Source organism: Phoenix dactylifera, chromosome 13 (assembly GCF_051530095.1).
Source record: "Phoenix dactylifera cultivar Ajwa chromosome 13, Ajwa_hap1_PhDact_Kaust_v1.1, whole genome shotgun sequence".
NCBI lineage: Eukaryota > Viridiplantae > Streptophyta > Magnoliopsida > Arecales > Arecaceae > Phoenix > Phoenix dactylifera.
In genome coordinates, this window is record NC_143202.1 from 10,626,442 (window position 1) to 10,653,523 (window position 27,082).

The 27,082-nt window shown below is 39.7% G+C and overlaps 1 protein-coding gene and 1 non-coding gene across 2 annotated transcripts in view; both read left to right on the top strand.

Annotated features, from left to right (window-relative positions):
* Positions 1-10,147: 10,147 nt before the first annotated feature.
* Positions 10,148-10,220, top strand: TRNAK-UUU (transfer RNA lysine (anticodon UUU)). The gene has a single exon. It is a non-coding gene; the product is annotated as a tRNA-Lys (tRNA).
* A 92-nt stretch (positions 10,221-10,312) lies between these two features.
* The window catches only part of LOC103698055 (protein PEP-RELATED DEVELOPMENT ARRESTED 1 homolog, chloroplastic-like), a 31,333-nt gene continuing 14,563 nt past the window's right edge, over positions 10,313-27,082 (top strand). The window contains exons 1-2 of the mRNA XM_088709698.2: positions 10,313-10,666; positions 10,759-10,914. Coding sequence (XP_088565824.1) covers positions 10,343-10,666; positions 10,759-10,914 — 480 coding nt within the window. The 5' untranslated portion in view covers positions 10,313-10,342. The remainder of the gene's footprint in view (positions 10,667-10,758; positions 10,915-27,082) is intronic.

A 27,082-nucleotide genomic window follows, 5' to 3' on the forward strand; every position in this document is an offset into this window, starting at 1 on the left:
GAGCTAGCGGATACCTCGTCTAGAGGTGACTGGGGTGGATGCCCTAGAACGGCCGTAAGGGCCTCAACCCTGTCCTCAGGGTGTGTGGGAGCCACCCCTACTTGTGGAAGGTGGAGGATGTGGGCAATGAGATCCTCCGTAACGAACAGAGGGACACCGGCTACTGTGCCCTCGATACCCCCATCTTCCCGATGGACGGTACCGTAAAACTCTCTAACAAGGCCAGGGTAAGTGGGGAGGTCTAATGTAAGGAAAAACTCTAAGCCCTGGACCCTAAGCCTATCACCTATGGTGAACCCTTCCCGGGAGAGATAGTCGAAGTCGACATATCTCCCGGTGGTGACGGCCTTCCCGGCCAATGGCCTCACGGGAACCGCCCTAGGCGGGGAATGAGCCGGAGGTGGTGGCCTCGCGGGATCGTGCCGCGCCTTGGAGCGCCGCTCGGGACCGGCCTCGGGTCGGGACCTCTTCCGGACTACGGTCTTACGCGGCATAATGATCTAGACGGGATAAAAAAAAAAACTAAAGGACGGAGAAAGGTCGACGGAGAAGGCTTGGGACCGACCGGGGACGACCTAGGAAGGGATGAAAACCCAAAGACCGGTGAAGAATCGATTGGAAAAAGCCTTGGGAAGGATTGGGGACGACCTAGGAGTCGGCTCTAGGGCTTGTGAACAGTGGCGGCTTGAGAAAGAAGTGTTTTCGAAACGACAAATCTAGGGTTAAAAAGTCGGATCCCGACTGCGAGTCGACTCCACTGAGTCGCGAGTCGACTCGACCTCGAGTCGACTCCAGAATATGCGCGAGTCGACTCTCCTTATGCGCCTGTAGACCTCGAGTCGACTTCCGACTATATGTGAGTCGACTCCCCCTTAGGAGCCGACTCTGAAACTTACTCGAGTCGTCTCTAACTTTGGCACGCACCTAAAAATCATGCTTCGTTTGTGCCAAACGAGGGAAAATCACTAAATTAAGATCTGATTTGATGATCATTGAAGAGAAACTCTATTTTAACCACAAACTAATCATCAAAATCAATGAATCTAGTGGAAACTACCACTAGGATGGATCAATCACTCCTAATCCCCTCCTAAGCACACTAAACCTCTCTTCACTTAGGGGTTTTGTAAAAATATCTGCTAATTGATCATCAGTACAAACAAATTGGAGTGTCACATCACCATTCAATACATGATCTCTTATGAAGTGATGTCGTATCTCAATATGTTTAGTTCTTGAATGCTGAATTGGATTTTTAGTTAGATTAATGGCACTTGTATTATCACAATTAATGGGAATTTTATCTTGTTTAATGCCATAATCTTCTAGTTGTTGTTTAATCCACAAGATTTGAGCACAACAACTCCCGGCTGCAACATATTCAGCTTCAGCAGTAGATAATGCAACCGAGTTTTGTTTCTTGCTAAACCATGAGATAAGGTTTTCTCCTAGAAATTGACACGACCCACTGGTACTTTTTCTATCAAGCTTACATCCAGCGAAGTCTGAATCTGTGTATCCTATTAAGTTTAGGCTAGATTCTTTAGAGTACCATAGCCCTATATTCTTAGTTCCTATTAAATATTTAAAAATTCTCTTAACTGCAACTAGATGTGATTCTTTAGGATTAGCCTGATATCTAGCACACATGCAAACACTAAACATAATATCAGGTCTACTTGCAGTAAGATACAATAAGGATCCTATCATACCTCGATACAGTTTCTGATCTACAGATTTACCTGATTCATCTTGGTCTAATTTGCATGATGAACTCATGGGGGTGCTGATTGATTTGTTTCCCTCCATATCAAACTTCTTGAGCATCTCCTTGATATATTTGGCTTGATTGATGAAGATGCCTCCTTCAGATTGTTTGATTTGGAGTCCAAGAAAGTAAGTCAGCTCTCCCATCATGCTCATCTCAAATTCACTCTGCATCAAGTTAGCAAATTCTTCGCAGAGACGATTGTTAGTAGCACCGAAAATAATATCATCAACATAAATCTGTACTAACAGCATATCTTGGTTTTTCTTTTTCAGAAATAGAGTTGTATCTACATTACCCCTAGAGAACTCATGTTCTAATAGAAATTTGCTAAGTCTCTCATACCATGCTCTAGGTGCTTGTTTCAAACCATAAAGTGCTTTGTTCAATTTATAAACATGATTAGGGTATTGATGATTTTCAAAACCAGGAGGTTGTTCTACATATACCTCCTCATTAATATACCCATTTAAAAATGCACTTTTTACATCCATTTGAAATAGTTTGAAGTCCTTAGAGCATGCATATGCTAATAATAGTCTAATAGCCTCAAGTCTAGCTACAGGAGCAAAGATTTCATCAAAATCTATACCTTCTTCTTGATTATAACCCTTTGCTACTAGTCTAGCCTTATTCCTTATAACAGTTCCATTTTCATCAAGTTTATTTTTATAAATCCATTTAGTACCTATAATTGGATATTCAGAAGGTCTCTCAACTAGATTCCACACTTTGTTTCTAGTAAATTGGTTTAGTTCTTCTTGCATTGCATTTATCCAATTTACATCATTTTCGGCTTCTTCTATATGTTTGGGCTCAAAGTGTGAGACAAAAGCTAGATGGTTATTCAAATTCCTAAGGGATGCTCTAGTCCTAACCGGTTGAGATGGATCATCTAGAATTAGTTCCTTAGGATGCCCGTGAGCATACCTCCAAGCTTTAGTTAGCCCATGATCCACAATAGCCTCTTGGCTTGATGATGCTCCTTCACTCAACTTTTGATTATCATCTTGTAATGCCATCTCATCTATCTTTTCTTCAAGAATTTCAACATCATCATCAAAATTATCTTTCTTACTAGAGGAGATGTCACTAGAATCATCAAATACAACATGTATAGATTCTTCTATAACTAAGGTTCTTTTGTTAAACACTCTATAGGCTTTGCTAGTTGTAGAGTAGCCTAAGAAAATTCCCTCATCAGATTTAGAGTCAAATTTACCTAGATTATCTTTTCCATTATTATGAACAAAACACCTACATCCAAAAGCATGAAAGTAATTAACTTTTGGTTTTCTGTTTTTCCAAAGTTCATAAGGTGTTTTCTTTATGATGGGTCTCAATAGAACTCTATTTAATATATGACAAGAAGTATTAATGGCTTCTCCCCAAAAGTACTTAGGGAGGTTACTTTCACATAACATAGTTCTAGCCATTTCCTCTAGAGTTCTATTTTTCCTCTCCACAACTCCATTTTGTTGTGGTATCCTAGGTGCAGAAAAATTATGGGTTATCCCCTTTTTACTACAAAATTCCTCAAATGACTGATTTTCGAATTCGGTACCATAGTCACTTCTAATAGCTATTACTGAGGTATCTCTAGCATTGGTTACTTCTTTATGGAATTTCTTAAAAACAGAAAATGCTTGATCCTTATGTGCTAGGAACATGACCCATGTGTACCTAGAATAATCATCTACAATAACTAGACCATATTTATTTCCACCTAGGCTTGTTGTTCTAGTTGGTCCGAATAGGTCCATGTGTAATAATTCTAGAGGCCTAGAGGTAGAGACACATTTTATGGATTTAAATGAGTTCCTAGATTGTTTGCCAAATTGACATGCTTCACATATTTTGTTCTTTTCAAATTTTAATTTTGGCAAACCTATCACGTAATCTCTTTTAACTAGTTTAGTTATTGTGTCCATGCTTGCATGACCTAACTTACGGTGCCACAACCAACTAGCATCATTATCCTTAGTTTCATTAACAACTAGACATTAGTTATGTTTTGCAAGATCTTCAAGGTCTACAACATATACATTTCCTCGTCTAATTCCTTTAAAAACTAAACTATTATCATTAGGGTTTGTTATAATGCATAGTGATGGTTTAAACATAACATCATACCCTTTATCACATAATTGACTAATGCTTAATAAGTTATGCTTAAGACCATCAACATATCTAACATTATCAATATAAGTAGAAGGGGTGATTTGAACTTTACCAATACCAATGATGTGACCTTGGTTGTTGTCTTCAAAAGTCACAGCACCTCCCTTCTTAGCTTCAAGGGTGAAAAATTGATTCTTGTCACCCGTCATGTGTCTTGAGCAGCCACTGTCCAAGTACCAGCAGTTTTTGTTGACCTTGGCTGCAAGACACTCCTACACAAGTAGATCATATAATCTTAGGTACCCAAGTTTTCTTGGGTCCTTCATGGTTAGTCAAGTTGGTTCCTTTTGGAACCCATACCCTTTTAATTTTTTTTTTGTTTTACTTTTCCTATAGTCACATACATTTGCCTTATGTCCTATAGTCCCACAACAAAAGCAGGTTATTTTCTTAGTTTTAGTTTTCCCAGCTTTAACAAAGAAGTTACTAAGAAGTTTTTGTTTATTTCTTGGTTTATACCCTAAACCCGCTTTATTAAATACTGCTCGTTGACTATTGAGTATCATATTTAACTTTTCAGAGCTATATGTAAATTTTTCAACTAAGGGTTTGTATTTGTTAAGTTCTTTAGTTAGTGTTTGATTTTCTGCTTTTAGATCATTAAGTTCTTTTGTGAGATCCTTATTTAAGATTTGTTTATATTTTTTAAGTTCTGAAAATTCCTTAGTTAGTTTTTCATTATCTTTAGTTAAGGTATTAGTCTTTTGAGTTAAAAGTTGGTTGCTTGTCTTAAGTTCTATATTTTCTTTGGTGATTAAATCCTTATCCTTAACTAATTTATCGTATTTATGTAGGTATGATTGATAAGCTATTTTTAGTTCTTTATTCTTAAGATTTATTGCCTTATATTCTATCATTAATTCATTAAATGCATCATGAAGTTCATCAAAAGAAAAATCAAGATGCGTGTCGGAAGTTACCTCATTTTCATTGGCCATGAAGCAGAAATTGGCCTTCTCTTCTTGTTCATCATCCGATGAAGAGGATGATGAATCGGAGTCGGATAGTATTGTGACAAGAGCCTTCTTCTTCTTGTACTTGCTCCCCTTTTTCAGTAAAGGACACTCAGCTCTTATGTGACCCGGCTTCTTGCACTCGTAACACCCAATCTCCTCATTTTCCCTTTCCTTACCTTTGTCCTTGCGGTAGGAATTAGAGGGGCCTCTCCTTTGATGATAGGACTTCTTGTGGTTGATGAATTTTCTGAATTTGCGCACAAAAAGTGCCTCACCATCATCTTCCTCATGTTCTTCTTCTTCACTGCTGCTACTGCAAGATAAGTCCTTGTTAGATGAAGTAGATTTTAGAGCTATTACCTTTTTCTTATGGGAGGACTCTTCCTCGTTGTGTTGTTTCATGGTTAGCTCGTGCGTCATTAGGGATCCAAGAAGCTCCTCAAGTGGTAATTTGTTCAGGTCCTTGGCTTCTTGAATTGCGGTCACTTTAGCTTCCCATGACCTTGGTAGACACCGAAGGATTTTCCTGACAAGCTCACTGTTAGTATAGTTCTTGCCAAGGCTTTTTAGGCCATTGACAATGTCAGTAAACCTAGTAAACATGCATGTAATTGTTTCATTAGAATCCATTTTAAATAGTTCATATTTATGAACCAAAATATTTATTTTGGATTCTTTGACTTGATTCGTGCCCTCATGGGTCACTTCAAGTCTGTCCCAAATCTCTTTTGCAGAATTGCAAGTAGAGACCCTATTGAATTCATTTCTATCTAAGGCACAATAAAGCACATTCATAGCTTTAGAGTTTAGTTGTGCCTTTCTCATGTCATGTTCATCCCAATCCTTTTCTAGTTTGGGTACCGTGACACCCTCTACATATATGGATGGGATGTATGGCCCATTTACTACAATGGTCCACATCTCATAGTCTTGGGCTTGGATGAATATCCTCATCCTAGCCTTCCAATATGAGTAGTCGGATCCATTAAAGAATGGGGGTCTTTGGGTGGACTGACCCTCAATGTGGGAAGATCCAAATGGGGTTGTCATTTTGATCTTTTACTCTTGGGTGGAAGAGTTTAGGCTCTGATACCACTTGTTGCCCAGATAGACAACCCAAGAGGGGGGGTGAATTGGGTTTTAAAATAATTTAGATATTTAAAACGTTGTGGATGACTAATTAAAACTATTGCAAGTTGTTTAATTAAATGCTATGTGCTGTGAGTGATAAGAGAGGAAGAAGAAGAGAGACAATCAAACACAAACACCAAGTTTTATAGTGGTTCGGAGCTAACCCTTGCTCCTACGTCCACTCCCCAAGTCTCACTTGGGAATTCACTATAACCCCCTTGGATTACAGCCGGTTGTTTTCCAAGCTCACAACCAAACTTGTTGTTTTACGAGCTCACAACGAACTCGGTCGGTTTTCCCAGGCTCACCGACTAGAACCACCCCGATTGTTTTCCCGGGATCACAATCAAACCCTTACACACGTTGGTTTCAATAACTAGGCTCACCAACTAACCTCTATACCCTTGATTCAATCCCCCGATTGAATCAAGCAAATACAAGTTGTAAATAGAATAGACAAACAGAAAAACAAGCTTCTCAAAAGCAGATGAAAGACAATATAATCTAAAAGGAGTTTAGAAGCCCTCAAACGCTTTTAAGTTGGAGAAGAGGAATGGCTTCTTAAACTTCGGTCTCCTCTTGAATGTGTAGTCGACTTGAATGCAGGAGGAGCTTCTTTAATTGCTGGGAAGATGTAGGTGGATGCAGTAAATGCAGATCTTCCCTTTTTCTCGTTGAAGAACAAGTTGCAGAGTTGAATGCTTGAATGCTTGGAGTGGAATGGTTGTTCTCTGCCTTGCTACAGTCCTCTGTGGCTATTTAAACCAACCCCCATGGAAACTAGCCGTTAGAGAGCTTTTTCTGCCCGTTCTGCACACTCTGTACAGTCTGACAATGTGTCCGTTGGTGGGTTGGAGTCGACTCGCGCGATCAGGAGTCGACTCGTCTGTAGCGGGAGTCGACTCATACTTTTCCGGAGTCGACTCTGCAACTGTTCCAGATTTGAATTAAAGTTGCCTTCGCGACTGGGAGTCGACTCGTCTTGACCCAGAGTCGACTCGCCAACTTCTGGAGCTGACTTGGCTTTCTCGGAGTCGGCTCATCCCATGAAGTCCGTGGACGTATTTTTGAATTTGGTCCACTCGAGTCGACTCGACTGTCCTGGGAGTCGACTCGGCGCTCAGAGCCCGAACTCCCTATCTTCTGTCTTTTGGCTCGTCCAGTCTTGGAGTCGACTCGAGCTTCCTCGGAGTCGACTCGGCTCTCAGTTTCTGAAACTTGGTCTTCTGCCCTTTTGATGTGAAGCTGCCTTGGAGTCGACTCTAGCTGTCTGGGAGTCGACTCGAATCTCAGAGGCAGTAACTTGGTCTTCTGTCTTCTTTGTGGTCGCGGAGTCTCGGAGTCGACTCGCGTAATGCGGGAGTCGACTCGAATCTCAGAGTCCAGAATCTGCCCTCTGACTTTTTCTTTGTGTACTGCTGAGAGTCGACTCTTGCTGTCTTTGGAGTCGACCTGCCAACCATCGGAGTCGACTCGCGTTCCACTGGAGTCGACTCGAATCTCAGACCCGAAAATTGCTCTCTAACTTTTTCTTTGTATTCCTCTTGGAGTGACTCTTACTACCCTGGAGTCGACTCGGTGAACATCGGAGTCGACTCGCACACTTCGGGAGTCGACTCGTTGACAGGTTCTGAGTTGAAGCTTTCTGTTCGTCTGTCTGTTCTCAGTCGGAGTCGACTCGTACTGATTCGGAGTCGACTCGAGCTCGTGCCAGTGAACTTGATACGCTTGGAGTCGACTCGTGATACTCTGGAGTCGACTCGAGTCTCAGACTTTGGTTCAAGCTGACTTCTTAACTTATCCAAAAATTATGAACCAAGTCTTGAGACACTTAGACAAGATTTTCACTGAAACACTTAATTGAATTCATTAGTAAACAAGAAATATACTCAAATGCTTTGAGCTCATCAAAATCAAATAGGGTTTTAATCAATCACTCCACACTCATTAAAGTTAAGATTAGATCTTAAATATGGTTGCTGAAATTTCAGGATTGCTGAAATTTCAGAATTGTATGTTGGACATACAATCATTGTTTCATGCTTTAAATAAATATTTAAATCATGGTTCTTATTTTTATTGTAGAGATCTGATCTCTAGCATGCATGAAATTAAATAGTTTAATTTTTAAATGCTTCCGCCGTAATTTTTGAAAATAAATGCATGCAGCCCGCAAAGGTTTCTTTCACGATAAACCCTGTTTGTACTTGAAATCTTAATTTCCTTTCTAGATGGGGCCTACGAGTTAGCTACTACGCAAAGCTAGACTCCACAAAAATGAAGCTTCTATATAGTGGAAGTGCTATAGAGTTCCCACCCCAACTTCATCTGCCACATACTTTTCTCATCACCTCTCTCAAAAGGTATATATGTTTAGCATACATGAAATACAAGCATATGCATGATGCATCAAAAAGTATGCACATGAAGCCCCGAGATTTTCATCCAACAAACACTCTAACAAGATGCTTCCTCCCAAAACTCTCTCTTTTCCTCTCTCCATGTTTTCAAAGACAAGTAGATGAATCAACAAGAAAAATATATTTATTATTTGACATAAAAAAAGGGATAAAATATAATCCTAGGCATTTCATGATCTATTCAGATCATTATCATCCATCAAAAATATCCAATTATCGATTCAATTACTTGTTCTCACATGCCCAATTAAAATGAGATCATTTAAAATATAACATCCTTAAAATATTTTTTTATTACTTACATAGCTATTTAGAAAATAATATTTTTATTAATTTATTTGATATTTATTTTATTAACAAATATTTTTATTATTTTTAGTAAATATAATTTTACTAATTTTTGAATATATGATTAAACATTATTAATTTTTAAAATATTTTTAGTAAAAAATTATTATTATTTTTACTAAAATATTTTTTATTAAAAATATTATTAGCATTATTTTCAACTAAGGATAAAAAAACCATATTAATGTTCATCCTTTTTACGTGCATGAACTTGGTCACCATCCTTGGTATGTGATTATAATCCTGTTCATGCATGCATGCATGCCTTGCTAGCTAATCGAGATCTAATGGCAGTCAAATTTTATAGAAAAATAAAATAAATATAAAAGAATTAAAAAGTTTCTATGCAGCATCAAACTCCGTCACCACGGAGCCTTACATGAATCCTACCCACCATTTGCACGGGTCATTTGAAATACTGTTGAAATAAACAACTTGTAAATATATAAAAGTAAAAATAATATTAAAGTAAAAAGGATACGTTAAATGACCTAGCCATTGGGCACATTTTCAGATTATTACTTTAAAAACATTGAAAAGGACATGAACATAAATATAGAGTAACGGCACGGATATAAATGATTAAAAGTAATAAATGATGTTAAAGTAGCATAAAAAATCATGCATATAATCAAGTTTAGTCATGCATATACACACATGCCAATGTTAATAATGTTGAAGTAGCACAAAAAATCATGGATGCCTTGAAATTTGTTATTTATATTAGAGCAGTAACAATAATCTAATTAAAGTCAAACTTTTATATTTTAATCTAAAATATGAGCACAATGTACAAATTCACAGCATATGCATTTGGTATATAATGGCACAATTAGGGAAGGCACTTTCCAAGAAAATATTATATATAGAATATATGAAATATAACAATAATAATACTACACTTGATTTCGATTGATCGAGAATTTTTTTCCTTTTTGTTAGTTAAATTGGATGAAGTTTTAATGCAGTTTAAATTTACAAAAAGCTATTCGAAGAAAGGGGATAGAAGATAGAATAAATGATAAATTCTATAACAATGCATTTGGTATATGATGGCAAAATTAAGGAAGGCACTTTCCAAAAAAATATTATATATAGAATATATGAAATATAACAGTGATAATACTATACTTGATTTTGAATGTTCGAGAATTTTTTTTGTTTTTATTAGTTACATTGGATGAAGTTTTAATGAAGTTTATATTTATGAAAAAGCTATTGGAAGCAAGGGGATGGGGGATGGAATGAAATGATGGATTTTATAATGATGGTTTTTTACTTTAGGGAAGTAGGCTTCTAGCTTAGAAACGGTATAATAAAATATTATTCCCACGCCTTATTAAGCCGTCTTAGCTCAGCTGGTAGAGCGCATGGCTTTTAACCATGTGGTCGTGGGTTCGATTCCCACAGACGGCGTTAATTTTATCAACCAAGTGTCGTTTTAATTTTTATTTTTTCCTCCGTCAACTAATTAATAAAGTTCCAAGCACCATTATTTTTTTTAACCAAAATCATCGAACACCTTCAGAACATAAAAAATGGTGGCAGCTCTCTTCTTCTCTCCCTCCACTTTTCCTTCAACTTTATCATCCCTTCGCTCACCCAACTCCACCACCCTCTCCTCCACTCTCCTCCGACTCCACTGCCCGACCCCGCTCTCCTTCTGCCCAAAAACACACAACTCCACCAACACCTCCTTCCTCGGCTTCAGCCACCGGCCAGAGGCCGAAGCTCCATTCCGCACCTCAGATTTTCCTCCTTTATACCCAGAAAACGACGACAAATGGGACTCCTCCAAGTACGAAGCCCTCCTCAAAGGCGGCGAGCAGGTCACCTCTGTACTCCAGGACATGGTCAAACTGGTAACCAGGAGCTCACTTAGTTCATACTCTTCTTCTCTTTCGAATATATTTGTTTTTGTTTTCATTTCTTTCTTTGATTGTTGGTGGCGTAGTTGGAGGACATGGAGCTGGACGCGGAGTCGGAGAGGGTGGCGGTGGAGATAGCGGCGCAGGGGGTTATCGGGAAGAGGGTCGACGAGATGGAGTCTGGCTTCATGATGGCCATCGATTACATGATACAGATTGCCGACAAGGATAATGACGATAAGGTTCCTGATAGAATGCATAACTCAGTTCCACTTCATTATGTGTTAATCACTTGCCTGTGGAGCATTTTTTTATTTTTTTTAAAGTTATAGTTACATATTTCCCCTGCCTCACTGTTTATTTAACTCAGACGATTGCGTATGTAGAATAAAATTATCTTTGTTGCTGAGGAGTCTCTCATAAGCATATTTAAGTTATCTAAGCTCAACATTTTTCCTCCACTTATAGTTATGCAGTTTGAATATCAGGCATGATTCATAGAAACTTTAGAATTTATTGAGTGTTAGGTTTTGGACTGATTTAATGGTTGGTGGCTTAGAAGCTTGTCTAGCCAACAAAAGGGAAAAGAAAAAAAGAATCCAGTATGGGTGGCAAACGTAATATTTCATTAAACAAACACAATAGTTAGAAGCATTAGTATGCCAGGTAACGTGGTCGTTACTTAGTACTGTCTTACTAGTTGAGTTTTTCTTAAACCCTTGTACTACCACATAAATTGTAATTCTTCTTCTTCTTCTTCTTCTTCTTTGAAAAATCTAGTTATTATTACTAGATTCCATGTATCAAGAACCATTGTGTGGGGAAAATGTTCAGGAAAGAAGGGTTGGCAGAAAGATAGATGGACATACGACTAATTATATTGATGCAAGTACAAAGATGGAAAGAATGAGATCATTTAGAAATGTAAACTCTGTTACAGATTGTATGAATAACTTCTTTTAATGCTGGTTGTTGGATTTAGTTTCCTATATAAACTATGCAGAATAATTTGAAATTTAATAATGTACATGTCAATATATTATTTGCTAATATTTAGTCGTAGAGGTTTTTGTGTTTTAATATATATCAAGAATCTCTTGCAGTAACTTAGTTGTGGATGCTAAAATTTTCTGGTTAATATATAATTTGAAGTATATTTGTCTTGTATCTGAATATCTATAGAAGTTTTTTTTTTTTTTTATATATATTAAAAGTTAGCAACTAGGTAGTAATGCTAATTGCTGGATTTGAATACATGATTGGGTTTAGGTTTTCTTGAAATAAGGTGAGAGCACCCCATGGGTATTTGGGTTTTTCAATAGAACAGATATGACAAGATAAAGCATTAGCTATGTTATCTATATTCCATCGAGTGGAGTATAAGATGCTCTTGGTGAAACTTTTTGATTATAACCTCTCTACAATACTTTCCCTGTAACACTTTGTGAAAAGAAAATTCTCGTATATAATGTAGTTTGACAAAGAAAAGTTCAATTTCTATATTATCTTTAACTTAATATATATTGACATATTACCCTATACATTTTGTTAATAACTTAAGAAATTTATTTTCATAATTTCTTTTATGCATATGCAAGGCTGCAGTTTTTTTTCTTTCCAATGCAGCCATACCATTCTGTTTGTTTCTTTCATTCATTTAACCATAAAATATTTTATTATATAATATTCTCATCTACAACATTACAATATAAAAATTTGTTATCTTTAAAGTTCGTAAAGCTAATTACCATCAACACATGTTAAATAACTTACTATGTTTAAGATCTATCATACTGCTACATAAGGAAGATTAACAATGTGCCAAATTGGAAAAATCCAGTCTAGAAGCCACTCTTCGCATGTCTGGAGACCAATCTTACCATAATCAAATCAAACTTTAGCAATTAAGCCTTCTTCCAACTATTTGGGTTTGGCCTTATGTCATATGTCTAAGATGAAGTCTAAACAAATTAATAGCCATGGAACCAAACAAGAGCTTTTTAATGTAATGTGAGACAATCCCAACTTTTATATTCGAACTTCTAATGGAGATGGCTTAACCATCCCTGAAAGTCCAGACTGTGACAAATCACTCCAAGCTGTTATTTTCCATATATTAGATGTTTGTAATCTGGATAGATCCTAGTAGTTGCATGAATATGCCTAAAGAATATGAATGGCTTGCCCTAAATCATTGTTGAAGACAAACAAGAGGATGTAAATAATTTTAGTTTGAGAAGGTAATGAAGTTTTCATTAAGAAGGAACTTAGATTTAATTTCTAGTTAGTAATGAAGGTAAGATTTAATGTCCTGCCAACAGTTGACTGCCATGTCTGGTAAATCTGTTCTGGGTCATTATGTGCCTGTTTCTCATGATGCTAGGATGAACAACATTTTGCGGGAGGAATGTTTTTTTAAAATTTTCACCAGATCAGTTAGGTAAGTTTGCTGCCTTATGTACAGTTCTGAAGTGCAGTTAGAAATGATCGTTATGCTGATTCTGTATTGCTTCTTTCTGAAAGAGGAAAGTCCATTAATTGGACTTACCAACCAATTTATGACGAGGTTATTATTCTTGAAGATTTTAGGAAGAGGAGATGAAAGTCATTAAAGAGTTTAAATCACTGCTTGCTGAAAATTCAGTAATTCCAGGACTTTGTTATGGCTATTGATGAATTTCAACACCAAGAAACATGGAAACTAAAGAATAATGAGCTGTGTGTATACTCTGCAGCTTGCTTAGTGTGTTTGTGAGAATGCTGCTTGAAGAGAGACCATATTAAGGAGGTTAACGTGTGCACAAAATTGAAGAGTCCTTGTGTGAAGTCATTGATATTACCCACTACGTTGTGGAGGTCTTTCATCACATTGCATCCAAGAAAGATGCAAAGTGCTTTGATGTGGGCCAGCTAGGAGTGGCAACATGTCAAATATGTTTGGCTCAATATGAAACAATATGCACAAAATATTGACCTGTCAATGTATGAAAAGTTGCCTGGTCTTTTCAGGTAAGGTCTGTTAGAATTCTTCAGCCCATACCCAGCCATCAGTCAACTCCTGCAACCCAACCAAGCTGATCATTACTATAGATGGTTCAATCTTGACATGATTGGTCCTGGTCCATGCCAATTCAACCTAATTCTAAATTACCATGCAAAGAAGGAAGGAATCTCTATTTCAACTGATTAAAAGTGACTAATCACTCTCAAAAAATGTACCACTTGGTCATGACGTGACCTGACCCCACCCAGATAAATCTCTACTCTCGTTACTTGAGTCTGAGTCAAAGCTCTAATCCACACCTGAACTTTAAAATCCAGTGAAGAAATTTGACCCATATCTGATATGAACTGGAGAACCCCTAAGACAACCTGGCCCACACAGGGTTAGGTTAATTCTTACCACCCCTGGGGCCAACACCTTAAATTGATAGTTGCAAAGCAAGTGGTGTCTGTCGTACAGACATCCATATTTTGGAAATAAGGTTTTCTTTCTTTTCCTCTGAGGAGAGAGTGGTGTAGCAAACATCCATCTCCATCCATGCCAGTACTCCATTATGTGGGAGGTCCAACTGGTTGATGGTTTGGTCTCAAGTAGGTTGATGGTTTGGTCTCAAGTAGGCTGAGTAGAGTAACTATTGTAGATATATTTGCTTGTCTTGGTTTGAAAAGTGATACAGTCAAGCACTAAATTGATGTTGCACATTTAGCTGCATGTGTGCTTAGGGGTTTTTATTGTTAGCATCCCTCATATGCCATGAAAATTTCGAAATAATTTTCAGATTGCAGCGGAAAAACATATGCGGGATCCGTTCATCGCATAAACGTATTTTAAAACCTTTCGTTTGTAGATAGATTAGAATTAAATTATTTTAAACTATTTTAAAATCATTAAGAAGATCAGATCTTCACCTTGTGCGGGTAGATGGTCTCCGCAAATCTGATTTACGTGGTATTTGATCAAGGCTCAGTGGAAGCCGCACACGCGTCCGGCCTCTACGGGTATCCACACGAAGTAATGAGTCGATCGAAGCCTTTGGATCTCTCCGGGGTGCTAGCTCCCTTGCAGAGATGGCTATTGATGGTTGAAGTCCTCTCCTTTGAATCAACCTTTGATTGCCTTGAGAGGAGGAAGAAGAAGGAAGTGCCAAGGAAGAAGAAACGAAGGCTCTTCACAACCTTTTACTTTCCTTTGCGCTAGAACCAAAAGAAGAAGAAGAAAGAGATCAATTCACCCTTGGTTTCTTCCCTTGTTCTTGTGGCTGAAGAAGGGAATGAGAGGAGGGTGCTTGCTGCCATGAATGACCAAGAAAAACCCATAAATGCTGGCCGAAATTAAGAGGTCTTTTAATGCCTTAAGGGATAAAGATGAGTTCCTATTTTTAAGGAACTCATCATTATCCCATTTTTTTGAACAAATAGGAGGGGCGTAGGCCCTTCCTTCTTTCCCCACGCACACCTCAAAGGGAGGGGCGTGGGCCCCTCCCTCAAATCTATTTAAATCTGCCATTTAAATAAATTAAAGGGTGGTTTTAATTTGGGCCTATTGCATGAATCCAATCCTAGTCAAAATAGGATTTATATGCACCCATTTCAATTTCCTCCAAATCCTAATCTAATTAAGATTTAATTAAACCATGACTCAATTGAACTCTTCAATTCTAATCCAATTAGAAGTCTTTTAATTAATTAGATTAAAATTTAAAATTAATTAGGACTTAAGAAAATCCTAATCTAATCAGGACTTGTTCAAATTTCAGTCCTAAGATAATTAGGACTTTAGAAATCCTATTCCAAGTAGGACTCTAATTTAATTTGAAATCCTAATCCAATTAGGACTTCATGAATCCCACTCCAAGTAGTATTCATAATCAAGTCTAATTAATTAAATCCAATTAATTAAATTAAATTGCAATCCGATTGCAATTATTCCTTCTTCTAACCACTAACTCTTAGCGGGTTTTTATTTATCAATCTAATTGATTATTTGTGATTCCTAATCACATTCAACCATCGGATCGGTCATTACCTCTAATGTGTGTGACCCCATAGGTTCTATTCTGACTGGTAGTGAGAAATATTGCAATCTCTATCACAATATCATTGAAAACTCCTTTTAATGGGTTGAAACAATTCCAACTCAACTCACCAGGGATTATCGACCATCGAGATGATCCTTGTGAGTCTCACCATCCACCAGTGACACCTAGCAGTATGTAGTGGCTACACAGCAGAATAGAATGATGAACCTCTAGGTGCAGTTATCGTATGATACAGTCCTTCTATCGTGGATCCCTACAGACCGGAGGTCATGGATAACTCGTCAAACCCCGTCGTCTGTCATATGTCTAGATTTATTCGACTTGAGTTCGATAGTGGAAAACTCTTTCTCCACTGTATATTATTGCCCTGGCCAAGGTCTTAGAACTCTGTCTAATAAATCATATAGGATCACTCCTCTTCTATCAAGGTCGATAGATTCCATGTAAGTGCATACCCTACTCCTACAGTGAACCTACTGCAGCCAATCTACACAACAAGGACCCATATGACTAGAGACCATGTATATGTACAGTCAAACTACAATAACCTCACTGTGAGTAGCCGAAGCACCGCAGGTCAAAGGACCAGTCACACTACTGCAACATCAAGTAAGTCACTGACGAGTGGATAGACATCCAAGTGACTTCTTGTTTTGGTCACGCTCAGTACCCTTGTTCTCTAACAAGCACCTGCACTTTCACTTCAGTGTCCCTACACTGTGGACTCGAGTCTCGTCCATCCATAAGGAAAGCGATCTGTGCACTGATCGGATCGATCACCGTCCTTGTGATGATCCATTGATCAGGAGCATTTAGAAATTAATCACCAATGATACATGGCTCAAATTCTCAACTCTTGAGAATATGTATCATCATCTTATTAATTTCTTGGACGATTCATAGACACATAAACAATATGAATGAAAAGATGCCCATTTATTATTCAATAATAATAAAGTCAAGTACAAATTATGTCCCAGAATAAATAATGTGTCTGCCAGATTGGCTTCTAGGGCATACATCTAACAATCTTCCACTTGCACTAAAGCCAATCAGTCATATATCTAAGTCCCATCTTCTCAAGATGGGCTTCAGTCTTCTGCTGATTTAACTGCTTAGTGAGCGGGTCTGCCACATTGTCCGCGGAGTCTACTCTCTGCACCTCGACATATTTCTTCTCGAGGTATTCGCGTATGAGGTGAAAGCGCCGCTCTATGTGCTTGGACTTCTGATGAGACCTTGGCTCCTTAGCAAGAGCTATGGCGCCATTATTATCGCAGTAGAGTGTGATGGCATCTGATGGCATTACATCTAACTCTGCAATGAATTTCTTGAACCAGAAAGCTTCCTTTGCAGCTTCAGAGGCGGCGATATACTCAGCTTCCATGGTAGAATCAGCAATGATCGATTGTTTGGAACTCTTCCAATTTACCGTACCACCATTGCACAAGAACACAAATCCAGATGTAGACTTTCTATCATCAATATCAGTCATGAAATCTGAATCTGTGTATCCTTCTACCTTTAACTCTGATGATCCTCCAAAAACCAAGAACAAATCTTTAGTTCTTCTTAAGTACTTAAGAATGTTCTTCACAGCTGTCCAGTGCTCTTCACCTGGATTCGACTGATATCTGCTAGTGACACTCACAGCAAGGGCTATATCAGGTCGTGTACACAGCATGGCATACATGAGGCTCCCTATTGCCGAAGCATAAGGGATCTTGCTCATGCGTTGTATCTCTTCAGATGTGTTGGGGCACATCTTCTTGGAGAGATGAATCCCATGCCTTAGGGGTAATAGACCCCTCTTGGAGTTTTCCATACTGAACCTCTTCAGTACCTCCTCTATGTACATTTTCTGTGATAGGCCAAGCAACCTCTTAGATCTATCTCTGTAGACCTTAATCCCCAAAATATAGGATGCTTTCCCAAGATCTTTCATAGAGAACCCTTTTGACAACCAGACCTTGACCGAGGTTAGCATGGGAACATCATTCCCAATCAAGAGGATGTCATCCACGTACAGTACGAGGAACACGACAGCACTCCCACTAACCTTCTTGTAAACACATGGTTCCTCTTCGTTTTTGGTGAAATCAAACGATTTGATCGCATCATTGAAACGAGTGTTCCAACTCCGAGATGCTTGCTTTAGTCCATAGATGGACCTTTGCAGCTTGCAGACCTTGTGATCTTCATCACTGGAAGTAAAACCCAAAGGCTGCTCCATATAGATATTTTCATCAAGATATCCATTCAGGAAAGCAGTTTTCACATCCATCTGCCATATTTCATAATCATGAAATGCTGCAATGGCAAGCAATGTTCGAATGGATTTTAGCATGGCTACAGGTGAAAAGGTCTCCTGATAGTCAATGCCTTCGCGCTGACTATACCCTTTCGCCACTAGCCTTGCCTTATAGGTCTCTACCTTTCCATCCGAACCTATCTTTCTTTTGTAGATCCATTTACATCCAATAGGTACTATACCTTCTGGTGGATCTACTAAGGTACAGACTTGGTTGGAATACATGGAGTCTATCTCTGACTTCATGGCTTCCAGCCATTTCTCGAAATCGATATCAGATATCGTCTCGTTGTAGGTATTGGGATCCTGTACATGTTCCCTATCTCCTATGAGGAACATTTTCTCGGTGTCCTCTACTAGTATACCTAAGTATCTATCGGGAGGATGGGAGATCCTACTAGATCTACGAGGTGGAAGAGGTACTACGTGTACTGGCTCTGTGTGAATAGGTTCTATAGGATCCATGACTCGTTGCTTTTCAGAGACTCTCTCTTCAAGCTCAATTTTCCTCCCACTGCCTCTATCAAGGATAAACTGTTTTTCCAAGAAGACGGGATGTCGGCTCACAAACACATTGTGATCCTCTGAGATGTAAAAATTATATCCTAATGACTCTTTAGGATATCCTATGAAACGAGCACTTATGTTCCTAGGCTCTAACTTGTCCGCCTGTAGTCGCTTGACGTGGGCCGGACATCTCCAAATCTTGAGATGACCAAGACTCGGCTTCTTACCATGCCATATCTCATACGGTGTGGTAGGAACGGATTTAGAGGGAACTCTATTCAATAAGTAAATTGCGGATAATAAGACATTTTCCCAAAGAAACATAGGTAGATCAGTGAAGCTCATCATGGATCGGACCATATCAAATAGAGTCCGATTCCTCCTTTCTGATACCCCGTTGAGTTGAGGTGTACCCGGAGGCATCCATTGTGAGACTATGCCATTCTCCTTGAGATAGTTCCGGAATTCCCCACTAAGGTATTCTCCTCCTCGATCCGATCGAAGAACCTTAAGGGTTTTTCCAGTCTGTTTTTCTACTTCATTTCTGAACTCTTTGAACTTTTCAAAAGATTCAGATTTGTATCTCATAAGATACACATACCCATATCGTGAATAGTCATCGGTAAAGGTAATGAAGTACGAATAAGGCTGACGCATCAAATGGGCCACACAGATCAATATGTACCGGGGTAAGTATTTCAGTGGTCCTCTCTCCATGTCCTACAAAAGGTAGTCTAGCCATTTTTCCTTGAAGACATGACTCACAAACTGGATATGACTCAGAAGTCAATGGGCCGAGAAGCCCATCTTTCTCCATTTTGTTCATTCTGTCCTCTCCAATATGGCCAAGCCTGAGGTGCCACAAATACTTCTGGTTTATCTCATCTCTGGATCTTTTAGATCCTATGACACTCACTACTTGCTCAGACATATTCACAGATACATCAACATGCAAGGGATAGAGACTGTCAATCATGAAACCACGCGTAACTAATTTATTTCTGAAATAAATAGAACAATAGTCTTTGTCAAAGGTCAAAACATGACCATCCTGTGCTAAATACGAAACAGAAATCAAATTCCTGCTAGCAGCAGGGACATAATAACAGTCTCTTAGTAATAAACTAAATCCAGACGGTAATCGCAAAGGGTAGGTGCCCACAGCTACAGCAGCAACTCTTGCTCCGTTGCCAACCCGAAGGGTTACTGCACCTTCCGCCAGCCTCCTACTTTCCTTTAGACCCTGCATAGTAGTGCACAAATGAGCACTAGAACCAGAATCTATAACCCAACTGGAAGTAGAAGAAACCGTAAGGTTAGTTTCAATTACGAGCAAGTCTAACATACCTTCAGAAGGTGTGTCCTTTTAGTTCTTCAAGCTCTCGAGGTATGAAGGGCAGTTCTTTTTCCAATGGCCGTCGACATTGCAGTGGAAACATTTTCCCTTGTCATTAGCCCTTTTCTTCTGAACTTCCTTCTTTGGCTTCTTGTCTTTATTCTGCTTCTTAGCAGGCTTCTTTTTCTTCCAAGTAGACTTTCTCTTGGAACCAGAAGTCAGCTCAGCAGCTAGAACAGAGCTCCTTGAACCTTTCAAGGCTCCCTCAGCAGTTACCAACATGTTCAACAGTTCAGTCTTCGTGCATTCAATTTTATTCATATGGTAGTTTACTATAAACTGACCAAATGAATCAGAAAGGGATTGCAGGATCAGATCTATCTGCAGTTCCTTATGCATGGACATACCGAGCTTCTCAAGCTCCTCGAGGTCCTTGATCATAGTCAAACAGTGATCGTGGACAGACTGCTCCTCGCGCATCTTTGCCTTGAAGAGCCTCTTGGACACTTCAAAGCGTGCAGTGCGGCTCTGCTCACCATACAACTCTTGCAGATGAGCCAGTATTTCCCTAGCAGTCTTCATGTTCTCATGCTGGCATTGAAGTTCATTAGTCATGGATGCCATGATGTAGCACTTGACCCTAATGTCGTCATCTGTCCACTTTTGATGCGTCTCACGCTGATCATCAGTAGGACGTGCTGGTAATCTGGGGATATCGTTCTCGAGCACATATCCTAGTTTCTCACAATTTAGAACAATTTTAAGGTTTCTAAGCCAGTCTTTATAGTTGGTTCCGGTCAGTCGGTTGGTTTTAAGAATACGGGTCAAAGGGTTTGAAGCTAACATTGTGATCTGTAGAGAGTAAAGATTCTAGTTAGACTTTGTACTTGAACTCTATTTGTTTTAGGGACTTTAAAAACAAATATGCTCCCACTATTTTCTCGAATCCCTCATACTTCCCTGATGGAGAAACGAAAATCCTACGCGACTAGGATTTTTAGTGGGTACTGCGGTCTCACCGATTTACATGCCGCCTCACCTAACAGTTATTGGTGACATATAAATAGATGAGTGTACAACTCTTGTACAATGCTTCTTAAGCAAATTGCAGTGGTACTTGGTCTCTAAGTCATGAAGACCTCACCTAACAGTTATTGGCCCCATTACTTAGTTAAGTCAGACCCACCGTATAACCGCAGAAATAAAGTTGTCATTGGATCCTCACCTAACAGTTATTGGTGCCCAACCCTACCTTTAACCCACAACATCTCATGTCTAATAGAGAGGTCCAGCCCCCCGATGCAACTTGCCCACTGTGTCAGCCGAGACAAATCAACACCGAAAAGACCTTAGCAGCTCTACTACGGTGGAAGACCTATGGACTTAATATTGCATAATCAAGTCTTAGTGTTTGCAACTTGAGTTTTTCATAAGAGGTAATTGAACAATTGGCCAGGTAAGCAGGTGGGAGGCTCCCCTTACTCAGAGAGTAAGGTCCTAATTAAGTAACCACCTTATAGGCTTGCCTAGACACCAATTAGATCAATTAATCAAATATGACTAACTCATGTTGGTTCACCCTCGACTGATTAGGGAGGTTTCGATTTAGGTCTCACTCGATCGCGTATTCACATCTCATGCAAATACAAATCTACCCGCATAAACATAAGCATTAAACATCCAGGCATTTATCAAAAATAAAATTAAATGGTGATGATCATGGATCCAGGATGGGGTCATTTTACAAGCACATGCACGTCAATTGGTTTGATCGTCTTCAACTCTTGACTCGATCTTGATCCTCTAGGTCCAATTGTGATCAACTCCTTGATCCATCTTCAATCAATCCTTGATCTCGATCCACGCATGTTGAGCTTGTTGATGTACATATCGATCAACCATCGACGTGCAACACACATCACAGATTACATCCCAGATTGCTTTAAAAATTAAATAAAAATAAAAATAAAATTACAACCCTTTTCATGAGACACGCAGGTCTCTAATACATGAATTTAAGATGTACGCAGGCATCTGAAAATTAAAATTACATGCATCATAGAACATCGCAGAACATTTCAGCACATTCAAAGGGTCCATCCATAATCATCACCATACGCATCACATGCATAAAAATTATTTTCAGATCTGTAATATAATTGATTATTCCATCTCATGACCTGCTGATCATGCTAGATTTGACTCTAAACATTTGTAATCACATTATCAAAGCATTAGAATCATTAATCTAAGCATCTAAATATTAGTATACAGAAAAATCAGCAAGCTGAAAATTCTGCATACATAAATTTCAGCAAGCATAATCCCTTAAATTTTAGATCTAAAATGCCTTGAAAAATTTAATTCTAATCTTCATCTACATAACCATGGCTCTGATACCACTGTTAGCATCCCTCATATGCCATGAAAATTTCGAAATAATTTTCAGATTGCAGCGGAAAAACATATGCGGGATCCATTCATCGCATGAACGTATTTTAAAACCTTTCGTTTGTAGATAGATTAGAATTAAATTATTTTAAACCATTTTAAAATCATTAAGAAGATCAGATCTTCATCTTGTGCGGGTAGATGGTCTCCGCAAATCTGATTTACGTGGTATTTGATCAAGGCTCAGTGGAAGCCGCACACGCGTCCGGCCTCTATGGGTATCCACACGAAGTAATGAGTCGATCGAAGCCTTTGGATCTCCCCGGGGTGCTAGCTCCCTTGCAGAGATGGCTATTGATGGTTGAAGTCCTCTCCTTTGAATCAACCTTTGATTGCCTTGAGAGGAGGAAGAAGAAGGAAGTGCCAAGGAAGAAGAAATGAAGGCTCTTCACAGCCTTTTACTTTCCCTTGCGCTAGAACCAAAAGAAGAAGAAGAAAGAGATCAATTCACCCTTGGTTTCTTCCCTTGTTCTTGTGGCTGAAGAAGGGAATGAGAGGAGGGTGCTTGCTGCCGTGAATGACCAAGAAAAACCCATAAATGCTGGCCGAAATTAAGAGGTCTTTTAATGCCTTAAGGGATAAAGATGAGTTCCTATTTTTAAGGAACTCATCATTATCCCATTTTTTTGAACAAATAGGAGGGGCGTAGGCCCTTCCTTCTTTCCCCACGCACACCTCAAAGGGGGGGGGGGGGGCGTGAGCCCCTCCCTCAAATCTATTTAAATCTGCCATTTAAATAAATTAAAGGGTGGTTTTAATTTGGGCCTATTGCATGAGTTCAATCCTAGTCAAAATAGGATTTATATGCACCCATTTCAATTTCCTCCAAATCCTAATCTAATTAGGATTTAATTAAACCATGACTCAATTGAACTCTTCAATCCTAATCCAATTAGGAGTCTTTTAATTAATTAGATTAAAATTTAAAATTAATTAGGACTTAAGAAAATCCTAATCTAATCAGGACTTGTTCAAATTTCAGCCCTAAGATAATTAGGACTTTAGAAATCCTATTCCAAGTAGGACTCTAATTTAATTTGAAATCCTAATCCAATTAGGACTTCATGAATCCCACTCCAAGTAGTATTCATAATCAAGTCTAATTAATTAAATCCAATTAATTAAATTAAATTGCAATCCGATTGCAATTATTCCTTCTTCTAACCACTAACTCTTAGCGGCTTTTTATTTATCAATCTAATTGATTATTTGTGATTCCTAATCACATTCAACCATCGGATCGGTCATTACCTCTAATGTGTATGACCCCGTAGGTTCTATTCTGACTGGTAGTGAGAAATATTGCAATCTCTATCACAATATCATTGAAAACTCCTTTCAATGGGTTGAAACAATTCCAACTCAACTCACCAGGGATTATGACCATCGAGATGATCCCTGTGAGTCTCACCATCCACCAGTGACACCTAGCAGTATGTAGTGACTACTCAGCAGAATAGAATGATGAACCTCTAGGTGCAGTTATCGTATGATACAGTCCTTCTATCGTGGATCCCTACAGACCGGAGGTCATGGATAACTCGTCAAACCTCGTCGTCTGTCATATGTCTAGATTTATTCGACTTGAGTTCGATAGTGGAAAACTCTTTCTCCATTGTATATTATTGCCCTGGCCAAGGTCTTAGAACTCTGTCTAATAAATCACATAGGATCACTCCTCTTCTATCAAGTTCGATAGATTCCATGTAAGTGCATACCCTACTCCTACAGTGAACCTACTGCAGCCAATCTATACAACAAGGACCCATATGACTAGAGACCATGTATATGTGCAGTCAAACTACAATAACCTCACTGTGAATAGCCGAAGCACCGCAGGTCAAAGGACCAGTCACACTACTGCAACATCAAGTAAGTCACTGACGAGTGGATAGACATCCAAGTGACTTTTTGTCTTGGTCACGCTCAGTACCCTTGTTCTCTAACAAGCACCTGCACTTTTACTTCAGTGTCCCTACACTGTGGACTCGAGTCTCGTCCATCCATAAGGAAAGCGATCTGTGCACTGATCGGATCGATCACCGTCCTCGTGATGATCCATTGATCAGGAGCATTTAGAAATTAATCACCAATGATACATGGCTCAAATTCTCAACTCTTGAGAATATGTATCATCATCTTATTAATTTTTTGGACGATTCATAGACACATAAACAATATGAATGAAAAGATGCCCATTTATTATTCAATAATAATAAAGTCAAGTACAAATTTATGTTCCAGAATAAATAATGTGTCTGCCAGATTGGCTTCTAGGGCATACATCTAACATTTATGTAGTATCATGTGGATCTTTAACTCCTTGATATATGATATTTAGCCAAAGGGATAAAGCATCATATGGGCCTTTACACTCCTGTTATAGCAAGTATGACTTTTTTTGGGAAAAATATTGGACACCTTGACCTCGGGTCAGACCTTTTTTGACCTCGGACATGAACCAAGGCCAACGACTCCAGTCCTAGCCGAGCAGCCAATCAACCAAGGTGAGTGACTTCGGCCCCGATTGAGGAGCCGATCAGCCGAGAAGCTATCAGTTGAGCAGAACAATCAATATGTATCGATAAGGACTGACAGTCCTAACAACCAACAGTCCTGACGGCCCACAGTTGTGGTAGCACTGTGGCTTGCGCCCCATCGACGCTACCTGCTGCCACACGGATTGGCATCCATGCCTTGGCTGTATTATCGGCCGTTATCTGGCATCATTGTACTCTACTTCAAGCTAGATGACGACAAAATGGGCTCTCCTATATAAAAAGGCAGTCCGAGGAACTTAGGGTACGCATGCTATATTACTTATAAAGACCATACTCTATTGAAATTCTCTTCCTTCTACATTGTTGCCTCATTATTCTAATTTAGGCATTGGATGGTCTCTCATCAGAAACTCTCGGCAAGTTGATTTTTTGCAGACCATCTCCGAAGGAGATCCATCCCCCGCACCTTGGCCGACATGCTCAGCTCGTTTTTAGCCGACCTCATGGTCATCCGAGCTGCTCTCCGACCTCAACCTAGATTCTGCGGCAACAGATTGGCACTAGAGGAAGGGTCCCAACCCTCAACAACATTGACATCTATCGAAGAGAGGGACAACTATCATGAAGTCACGAGGAACCTGTGGCGCGTTGCGTGCTTCACAACGCCACGCTCTGACCTCCTGAGGATCATTGCAGAACTCGAAACTTGCTCTACTGGAACAACCTGCCGCACTTGTGGGTAATGAGCAGTTCGACTAGCTCGTTCAACAGGTGCAGACGCTGGCCGCGATGGTCTAGAGCCTGCAGCAGGCAGCGGCATGACCGAAGATGATCTAGCCGGAATCCAGCTAGCCCAACCACCACTCTCTGTTGCTAGCACACGACATGCTTCTAGTCAGCCATTACTCCTAACGCCAAGATTCGGAGCGGTCTCACCAAAGTCAGTGTACCTTGCGCAGCAATTCCGACTGGAATGAAAAACTGCACACTTGAAGCCTCCATTCCGGTGAGGACTTTGTCCAGAGCCTCTCGCTTGTTTGTCTTCTGAAGCCTCCGGTCCGGCGAGATGCCAACTTCGATAAGAGAATCGAAAAAATGGGTCGGCAGATTCAGGCCCTCAGAGAACAGGCTCCGAGGGCGAACAATGATTTTAACTTCTCCTCGGAGCTCCTCTTCTCCCGACATATTATGAAGGAACTGTTTTCATCTCGATTTAAGATTCTTCAAGTGGAGTTGTACGACGGCCCACCGATCCTCTGGATCATCTGGAGAGCTTCAAGGCTCTCATGATGCTGCACGGAGCCACCGACGCACCGATGTCGTGCTGTGCAAGGCGTTCCTTGCGATCCTTCGCAAGGTGGCTCGGTTCTGGTTTTTTGGGCTTCAGTTCGAATCTGTTTATTCTTTTGAGCAGCTTGTCCATCTCTTCGTGGCACACTTCGCCTCCATCTCGGGGTTGAGCTTTACAATCTCCCCCTGAGGTACATGCACCTCGGGGGAACTCCATGAATCAAGGTCTCGGCATTGACCTCGATGGTGGTCTCGGCAGTGCGGGCCGAGGAGGATTGCTCCCTCGACTTTTTTCTCTAAGAGGCCTCACCTTTGGCGGCTGCGATCGATTTCTTCTTCATTTTATTCCTCTCGTAAATTAGTGCGAGATCAGTTTTCATGGCAGAAAGTGCTGCAAAACCAAGGACAAAGTCAGTCCATAACATTGAGGTGAGAAGAGGGGGAAAATCCAGAAAAAACTTACATTGGGGGTCGGTCAGGCTCAGACCGATATTAATTAACGTCTCCTCGGAGAGTAACCCCTACAAGGCAGGATTCTTGGATCGGGATTTCAAGAGCTTGCCCAAGGCTCCTTGGTCGTCACGCCACAACCTCGAGGGCCGATTCAAATTTTTTTGAGGTGTCCTTCATTCGGTGTCGAACCCTCATGGTTGCTCGGAGGAAATGAAGAAAAATCTCTCTTTCTAGCCATGGATGGAGGAGAGAGTAACTCAGATCAATTGGCGGTCTTTTCCAGAGGAAAAGTACCATCAATTGCTATCTCAAGGATGCCTCTTCAGCGTAAAGCACCATCGAAAAGGAAAAATCGAAGCCCGAATGTCCCAAAGAAAGCAAAAAGAAAGAAAGTCGATGAGGACCTGCCAAGAGTTCGGGGCCAGTTGGGTCTGGACAAAGCTATAGGCCCTCATTAGACGAACAGAAAAATGGGTGGATAGGTAGTCTCAACTCGAACCTCAGAGTCTCTTCGTACAA